We start from the raw sequence: 8,870 nt of genomic DNA on the forward strand, positions 1-8,870 counted from the left end.
GGAGTTTCGCTACATAAGAGAAGAAGTGAGATTAAAGGGTGTTGCATTTTTGTTTTTGATTGTCTTTTGGTATTGTGCAGTTTAGAGTTTATTTTTGCACACAGAGGGAAAAATTAGAGATATTAAAAATTTTAAATTTTACAACTATTGCAATACTATCCATGCTTTGATACAATACTAATACTACTACAGTACAAGAGAATTCCTAAGAATAACACGACAACCACACACGTGTAAAGACCGTGTTGCTTATAGATTGAAGTTCTTGATTTTAGCACGATTGCTACCGTACTCTCATAAAAAACCGCGGTTTTCTTGATTGTGATTTCATCTTCTCCCCAACAAAAACAAACATTGTTCCCATGAAAAAAATCAAAAGCAAATAAATGAATTTTGTCCTACCAACTAATCTGAACGAACAAGAGCCATAGAAATGAAGATATAGAAATTGAAATAGATATCTCCCCTAAAAAACAGGAACATGAACATATGGTATTAAAAGGGCCAGCAAGTGAGAAGAGTGTGGTAAGCACACGCTCTACATTACAACAAAAATTACATCCTTGAATAAGAAAATCAAGGAACTCTTTGAGTTGGTAGATTTCTTTTTCCTTTTTTTATTTTTTTATTTTTGCACTCTTCATCTTCTTCAAACAAATGCAGAGTGAGGTGTGAAGTTCTATTTCTATGTGAGCTGTGAGTTCCTCATGAAGTGAAGTTTTCCTTTTGTTTAACTAGGCTTTTTCTTATTTCCTTTTATTCTGAATCACTTTCCATATTGCCCATAGCCTTCAAACCCCTCGGTCTCTGCAAGAACACATGCCAGAGTGAAACATGAATGAGAGGGAAAACAAAAACATTATGTGTGGTATTATTTGATTCGGTAATCTTTACCATAGATAATTAACTCACCTTTTTCGATATCTTTTTCTCCCTTACTTCGTATCTTTCTAGAGTAAGATCACATAACCATGAACCTGGGCTCACAAGCTGTTGCAAATCATAAAGAATATTCAGCGGGTGACGGTCATCTTAGTCATCAATCAAATGATAAGATTCATATCAAAAAATAAAATGAAGTTCAATAACCACCATTGATTGCACTAGAGAAGTACTCAAGATGACATCAAGAAGATTAATAACTTATCCAGATATAGAGAAAACAAAACAAAACAGAACATGTTTGAAGCCGAACTAGCATATATTATAGGGAAAACAAAACAGATATTTCGAAAGTACTCATTCATACTATTACTGTATAGATGGAAAAAAAATCCAACTAAAAAATAAAGGGAAACAAGATAAATAGCAAAAAGAGTTCCAGATAAACACCATCATCACATAAGAGATTTCGTAGAAGCAACTATGATAAACATACAAGACCAGGTAAAGTCATACAGAAGACTGGCTGCACACATACAACCAAAAATCCATTACAATCAAGGGACAAGCATTATTCATTGCAAATAATTTCATATATAATTATCTATCCCTGCATTTTAAACCAAGTAGCAATACACACCACAAATATAATAAACACAGTGCATATGCTCCATTGAACACAAATAATTTGTTCTGTAAGGGGCAATCCAAAATAAATAAACAAACACTATGTCACGACACTGCCATATATATATATATATATATATATGTATAGTAACAATATAACACTTTGTCATGAATGCAACTAAACTATACAAAGAAACGATCTAATATAGAGATTAGTCTAATATATATAAATACATAAAATTAACATCCTAATATATCTACAACACGCATTGAAGAATGAATTAAAGATGAATCAAAAACACTAATCCTAATGAACTTCAAGTGTCCAAACTATATATACGTATCATGCAACTCTGGCATTAAAGAGATTCAATTCTTTTGATACACAATATCAATGTTCCCAATTAAACATGAATGAATTATAAATGCTAATCCTAATTAACATAATCGGAATACTAAACATGCTCCCAAAAATAAAAAAAGGATCATTTTTAACATGTCAGGTGAAGTTAGCTTAGGATTTTTGATAAAGCAAGCTCTTTTCCTAGCTGAGTAGCAAGGGCATTATAGTAATTATCCACATAAACTAACGAGGCATCAGGAATAGCCACGTGGCAAACAAATTCTCAAACAACCGAAAAACATTGAGAAATTGAAGGAAAAAAAAAAAGGGATTTTTCGGAGAGACGAAGGAGAAGGAGGAGGAGGAGGAGGAGGGATGCTTACGTTGAGGGTTCGCTGGATGAGCTTGGCGCGCTTCTTGGGACGTTGAGGGAGCTTGGAACCCTTGAAAACCAAGAAATCCTCCTCTTTCTCCTTGTTCGTCAGGCCAATAGCGAATTTGGGCCAAACGGCGCCTTCACTCCCTGACGACGATCCTTCACCGGCGGCGGTCTTCTTGTTGTTCTTATCGCTGTGCTCCTCCGACGGTTTATCCGGCGATAAGGTGGCGCCACGGGCGCCGTTGATCTGCTGATGCGATTGGGCTTGAGATCCTCTCATCGCCTCCGAATTGTTCCTATTTGAGATCAAAAACGAAAAACAGCTTTAAATTTTGATTGAAATTATAAATAATAAAAAATAATTATAATTATAATTATAATTATTTTTTAGGGAGAGTTAGTTAACTGGATGTTATTGTAGCCCATGATTTTGCCGATGATCATGCGGGTGGAGAAGGGAATTGGTGTTTTCAGAGTTTCGATCGGAAAAGGAATTGGGTGCCCGAATCACGACGAGGTGGATCGAACGGTGGTTAGGGTTGACTCTTTGGATTGGCTCCACGTAGCATGGCTGGCCGGGATTGAAGGGAGTGGTAGGGGTTTGTTGTCTCAGGTGGGGCCCACAAGCCTTTTACCACTTCAAATAAGTAACCTACTTGTATTTGGAGAATATTGACTTATTTTATTTTAAAGGTATATTATTTTTAAAATTATCTAGGAATTAATTATCACCAAATTTCATGTAAAACCAAAAATATAAATTTTTCTCCTGATTAATTTAAGTGAAAAATAAATAAATAACAAATTAAAATAACTTTTGCAAAAAAATTTAAGCTAAATTGAATAATGAGCCAATTTAAATTTTATATTTAATTTCTAAGTCGATTATTTAAAAAATAAAAAAAAAACTAATGATTTCTAGTCTATTGACACCGAGTCCCTAATATAAGTATGGTCTTTATTTCTAAGTCGAGTATGGTCTTTATATTAAGTATGGTCTTTATATTATGCTAAAAAAAGTGAATTTAAACCTCAACTTACACACAAATATGTTGAGAGAGTAACTCCACATTTGTGCATGTCCCTAACATAATATGTCATCGTAAAATACCCCAAGAAAACATATTTATTGTTTTTATTAAAAATATGAGTTCTCTGCGTAAGATGTTCGTGTTCTTATCTTATTGAGGAGTTGAATTCAAATCTTAATTCATGCAGATGAGGGTATAGTACCTAACTCCAGATATATGTGTTAGGTATTAACTTCACACCTATGCACCGTCCTAATGTAGAACTTAACTATATATATATATATATATATATATATGAGATTATTGTATCTATTAAAAATCCTAAAAAAACATGCTTATTATTATTTTTTTCTAAGATTCCTCATTTACAAAATAAAGCTACTTTATTTTTTTAACATAATTGAAATTTGGTGTTTCTTGTTCATAAATAAATCTAAACCTGGCCAATAACCATTAACTTTTTTTTAAACGCAAAACTTAATTTTAATTTTTACATATCGCCACTTAAAAACCCGCAAATTCCTTCACTTAAATTATTACTTATTACCAAATAAATAATAGATTATCACTCCAGTTGCGGGACCACCCTACAAGTGATCCACGCCGCTGAATATTAGATCCAACGGCTGTGAACACAATTAACTTTAGAATAATTCCAGAGTTATCCTCCTTAACAATTAAGTAAAAAAAAAAAAAGGAAACTAGCTAGAACTTGGTGTTAATCGGGTCAACCTATTCGGATCCGGATTCAACAAACCCGTAAACCCGAAAAATAAAAAATATTTATTAAAAACCAAAGTAAATAAGAGAATGAAAGAAAAAACTCATAGGCGTACCGGAGAACACGTTGGTGAGGAGGGGAGGCAAGACGGGTGAGGATAGCGGATTCTTTATCGGCTCGGATCCCACGGCGCCCGACCCGAACAGCAGTAGCGGATGCTGTCGGGGCCTTATCGGATCCATCATCACGGCGTTGGATCTTAACGCAACGGAGCCGTTTCCGGTTCCCCCACTGTAATAACAAGTCCAGCTCGCCGTTATGGTTATACGCCACGCCTCCTCCGGACCCACGCGTGTGGTAGTGACTCCTCCCTTCTCTCTCCATTCCTTTCACACGTGCCAACTGAAATAAATTGAATTTTTATTTTTAATTAATTAATTAAATTAGTAAATATATGAGAAACGTTCTAGTTTGAAGTAATATAAATAAATAAATAAATGGAGAAATTGAGGTGATGAAGGAATTTGGGAATCAACAATGGCTTCTTTTGATAAAAAAAATTGGGAAATTTGGGAGATTAATTGGGGGAAAAAAGAGGAGAAGAGAAGTAACCTGGATTGGAGATTGCAGGGAAAATAGAGCTTCGTGGTTGTTTGCTTTAATGGAGGTTGATGATCTCGGAGATGAATGTGATTCCTTTGATTCTGGGAACTGAATTTCCCCTGGTTTTTGGAGAATTGATGATTCTGAAGAGAAGAGAAAGTGATTTTTTGAAAACTTTGATTAGTGAGTGTTGATCTGGGAATGAGATTTGGGAAATTAAGGGATACAGAAGAGAAAAGTACCAGTTTTTGAAGATTACTCGGAAATCGCTTCTTTAGAGCTGGATTTCATTGAAGTCAATCAAAGCATTTGGGGATGGAGAATTTGTATGAATTTCTCACCGCCCGTTGAGAGTTGGAGCATTGGATCGCCGGATCTCAGTCTCGAGTTGAAACGATCGAAGAACAACTGCATCAATGGCAGAGAGAAATTCACAATCAGTACTAAAATTAGAGGAAAATACAATCAAAACCGCAGATAATCACAGGATTGAGAAGGAAATCGATACCAATTCTCTCGATTTCAGCTCTCCTTAAGAAGCCTCAAATCACCATGAAAATTCACTGCAAAAACATCAATCAATCAATCAAATACATCACACCTCTGCGAATCAGAACAGTAAAAAAAAGAAACCCAAACAAATCACAGAATGCAAACCTTCAATCACGAGATTTTCACCAATTTCTTATCAAATCCAGAAGATTTCACAAAGAATCAAGTTAAGAGAAATCAAGGACGGATCACCAGATCAAAATCAGTGGACAAAAAAACAAAATAAACTACGTCCAGAGCACAGACAGACAAAGCTCTGATCTTTCAATGCATTCAAGCACCAAAACTCTCAATTTCTCCACTAAATTTGGAGCAATTTCTTGGCTGTTCCTCGCCCCAAACCGATCAAGTGCGATGGAGAAGAAGATCAAAACAGAGAAAAACAAGGAAAACAGCGAGCTATGATCCAAAGCGATGCTCTCTCTCTCTAAAAAATGCGCCTTTTATAGAAGCCTCAAACCTCCGTCTCCGTCTCGACAATCTCGACCGTTGATGACATGATCAACGGTCAATATTGTCCAATTAGATAAACGGCTCACGTCCGTCAGATGCGCGTCACAAGGGACTTGACGCCTTTTAATCGTTAACTAACTCCATCTGGAGAAACTCAACCAGGGTTAGTTGTTTTTTTATGTTTAAACCCTTGTAATTATTCTAATTATGAAAAAAAGAAAACTTATTGTTTAGAATGTTCTTCTTTGAAGTCTCTGGTCTCTTTAATTGGTCAAAATTTTAATGAGAAAAGAATTCCGGTAGAAATCCTCGGATAAATTATTTAGCTAAATTTAGACCAAATAAAGAACTTAAACAATGCGTACAAATTAAAATAAAAATAAATATTAAACAACTTAAATTGCTTTTTTAGTTTTGTTGTGTTTATATTTTAATCACTGAATTTTAAAAAATTATGGTTTACTCTCATACTTTTAATTATTGTTATGATTTGGTCACTCAAACATAGGTTAATTTTTTTGATAAATCACTCAACTTTGTCGAAATATCGGTTCTTCACTCGAATTTTTGGTTTGTTTTGAAGTCATTTCCACTAAAAGTCACTGATCGTTTACGACAGCACAGTCGACTCGGTGGATTAACGTCTGTCAGTTAGCCCGACGTGGCGCGTAAGACAACGTCGATCCACCGCGTCGGTTGTGTGATAACGATCGAGTGACTTTTTTGAAATGATGACTTTGAAAACAAACCAAAATTCGGTGAGCAAACTGATATTTCGATAAAGTTGAGTGATTTATCAAAAAAATTAACCCTCAAACATACATCGTTAATATTGCTTACATATGACATATATAGGTCAAATGTCAATTTTTTTTAAAAAAATATGTCACGTAGCATGTCATGTATGATCATCATTAACAAAAATTAAATATAAAGAAAAAATTATAACTTTTTAAAAATAGACTATTTAAATAAAAATACGCAATAAAAAAAATATGGAATCATTTAGATTGTTTATAAATTATTCATATCATGTTCCTCATACTGTTCGTACACTGTTCACATGAGATTTTTATATTATTTATATACTATTGTACATCTGGGCTCTATTCATACAAAAGGGCGTTTGTTACATATTATTAAAAAAAAAATTAAATAAAAGGTGTGAAACGAAAAAGGTAACTATTATAACTTAAAATAAACATAAATACTAACTGAAACCATAATAAAAAAATAATTTAATGTATTATACAGGGAGAAAATTAAAATCCGATTTTTTTAATTTAATTAAAATGGATAAAAACAATGTATTGAATTTTAATCGGATCTAAATCCGAGTCTAAATCGAATCAAAATCCAAATAGTTATCGGGTCGGATCCAATAACGCAATCTATAAAAAGCCCCCAATAAACCAAAACCCAGAGAAGAGCAATCGTTTTCAAAGATCGAGTGCTAGGGTTTTGGGAATTCCGATCAGCGATCAACGATGCCGAAGAACAAGGGAAAGGGAGGCAAGAATCGAAAGCGAGGTAAGAACGAGGCGGACGATGAGAAGCGGGAGCTCGTCTTCAAGGAAGATGGCCAGGATTACGCGCAGGTGCTCCGCATGCTCGGCAACGGCCGCTGTGAAGCCATGTGCATCGATGGCAACAAGAGGCTATGCCATATCCGCGGCAAGATGCACAAAAAGGTCTGGATCAGCACCGGTGACATTGTTCTTGTTGGGCTTCGTGATTATCAAGACGAGAAGGCCGATATTATACTGAAGTACATGAGTGATGAGGCGAGGCTATTGAAGGCGTATGGAGAGCTTCCTGATAACATCCGGCTTAATGAGGGCATCGCTGGAGAATTCAATGAGGAGGATGATGATGGCGCTGGTGGTGATTTCATCAAGTTTGAGGAGGAGAACATTGATAAGATCTAGATGATGAGGGTTTTGCCCTTTTTTCTTTTTAGAAAAAGAGGACAAGCACCAGAAGGCATGCACGTGTGAAGGCCCTCAGACTCGATACCAATTAATTCAAAGGCAGTTAGGTTTTTTTAATTTTTAAAAATTTGTGGTTTTAAAAAACTGATTTTTTTTAATGCATGCTTTTGTTTGGCATGCTTTTTATATATATATATATATATATATATATATATATATATATATATATATATATATATAACTAAATTAGACTAGACACTGGTATTTATTCATCGATCTAGTTAGAACAGCTTCCGTTGAGTCTGTACATTTATTTATTTATTATTTTTAATTCTAGTTTATATGTAATACATACATACATTGATGTTAGAAATACAGAGGAAGGATTATTTTTTTGAGCTAAATCTTTGGTTGTGATTTTTGGCTCCGATTTGGAATCTTGTGATGAGATGTTGTTTTGTTAGCATGTTTGTTGATTTGATTGTGGATTGGAGTTTTATGATGATGATGATGTGGTATGGATCATTTTCTTTAGCAAATTCCATAAGGTGTTGATGTAATAAAATTGATTGATAGATTTTTTTTTATTAAAAAAGAAAAAGAAATGAATTATATAAGTATCAAAACATCATTGATACATCTTTTGATATTTGAATTTTTCATATATATATATATATATATATATATATACCTTGTTTTTATATTTTTTTTTTTCTGTCATTATAGTTTATTTAGTCAATTTATTCTATCTTATAACATATACTTCATGCTTAATATTTATAGTTTTCGTTTAATATTACGTGTTTATGTGTAACCATATAAATTTTTACTTAATATATTACCGCTTAAAACTGACATTCATGTTTAAAATTATGTGTTTATGTTTACAAAAACTGTGTTTATACTTAAAATATTGAGAGTCAATTTTGTCAACATCAGCCACTTTTATGTCGAAGATCTAAAAAATAATAAATAATCAGAGAGACTATTTGTTCATTATCATGAAAAAAAAATTGTAGGTTATGTTTTAATTATATGGTGAAATTGGATCAATACTTTTATGTGAAAGATAGAATCTGTGTTATCCATTCAGCTTTGAATGGTGATCTAGATTAGTGTTGTTCCCTTCCTACTCTCTATAGATTTCTTTTTTCCTTTGCGGGATATGTGAGTCATGTACCATAATTAGGGTCGTTTGGTTTACGGCCTGTTGTGTGGTAATCTTTTCAGATTAGCACGTTTGGATTGGTCAAGGTGATACTATTAATGATAATCTGTAATTGCCAACCTTAAAAAATTATCAAGAAACTTGGTAATCCCATTACCACCAAAATAGGCAGCTATATTA

General features: G+C 33.7%; 2 protein-coding genes across 2 annotated transcripts; one reads left to right on the forward strand and one right to left on the reverse strand.

The window, feature by feature from the left end:
• Positions 1-428: 428 nt before the first annotated feature.
• Positions 429-5,548, reverse strand: LOC120251763. The gene is made up of 8 exons (XM_039260407.1): positions 5,244-5,548; positions 5,095-5,149; positions 4,829-4,994; positions 4,596-4,729; positions 4,099-4,385; positions 2,236-2,527; positions 913-990; positions 429-807 (listed from the first exon to the last, which is right to left on the reverse strand). The coding sequence occupies exons 5-8, from the start codon at positions 4,365-4,367 to the stop codon at positions 757-759; spliced, it is 690 nt and encodes a 229-aa protein (XP_039116341.1). The 5' UTR covers positions 4,368-4,385; positions 4,596-4,729; positions 4,829-4,994; positions 5,095-5,149; positions 5,244-5,548; the 3' UTR covers positions 429-756.
• A 1,484-nt stretch (positions 5,549-7,032) lies between these two features.
• On the forward strand, positions 7,033-7,523 carry LOC120251764 (eukaryotic translation initiation factor 1A-like). Its single transcript, XM_039260408.1, has one exon. It carries the CDS (start codon positions 7,079-7,081, stop codon positions 7,517-7,519), a length of 441 nt encoding a protein of 146 aa, XP_039116342.1. The 5' UTR covers positions 7,033-7,078; the 3' UTR covers positions 7,520-7,523.
• Positions 7,524-8,870: the final 1,347 nt, after the last annotated feature.

This window comes from Dioscorea cayenensis, chromosome 20, assembly GCF_009730915.1.
Source record: "Dioscorea cayenensis subsp. rotundata cultivar TDr96_F1 chromosome 20, TDr96_F1_v2_PseudoChromosome.rev07_lg8_w22 25.fasta, whole genome shotgun sequence".
NCBI lineage: Eukaryota > Viridiplantae > Streptophyta > Magnoliopsida > Dioscoreales > Dioscoreaceae > Dioscorea > Dioscorea cayenensis.

Coding starts and splice junctions, on each gene's coding strand:
- LOC120251764 (XM_039260408.1), top strand. CDS start 7,079: ATGCCGAAGAACAAGGGAAAGGGAGGCAAGAATCGAAAGCGAGGTAAG.
- LOC120251763 (XM_039260407.1), bottom strand. CDS start 4,367: ATGGAGAGAGAAGGGAGGAGTCACTACCACACGCGTGGGTCCGGAGGA. Junction 2,528..4,098: donor CCTCACCAACGTGTTCTCCG/GTACGCCTATGA, acceptor GATCTCAAATAG/GAACAATTCGGAGGCGATGA. Junction 808..912: donor AGAAAAAGATATCGAAAAAG/GTGAGTTAATTA, acceptor GTGTTCTTGCAG/AGACCGAGGGGTTTGAAGGC.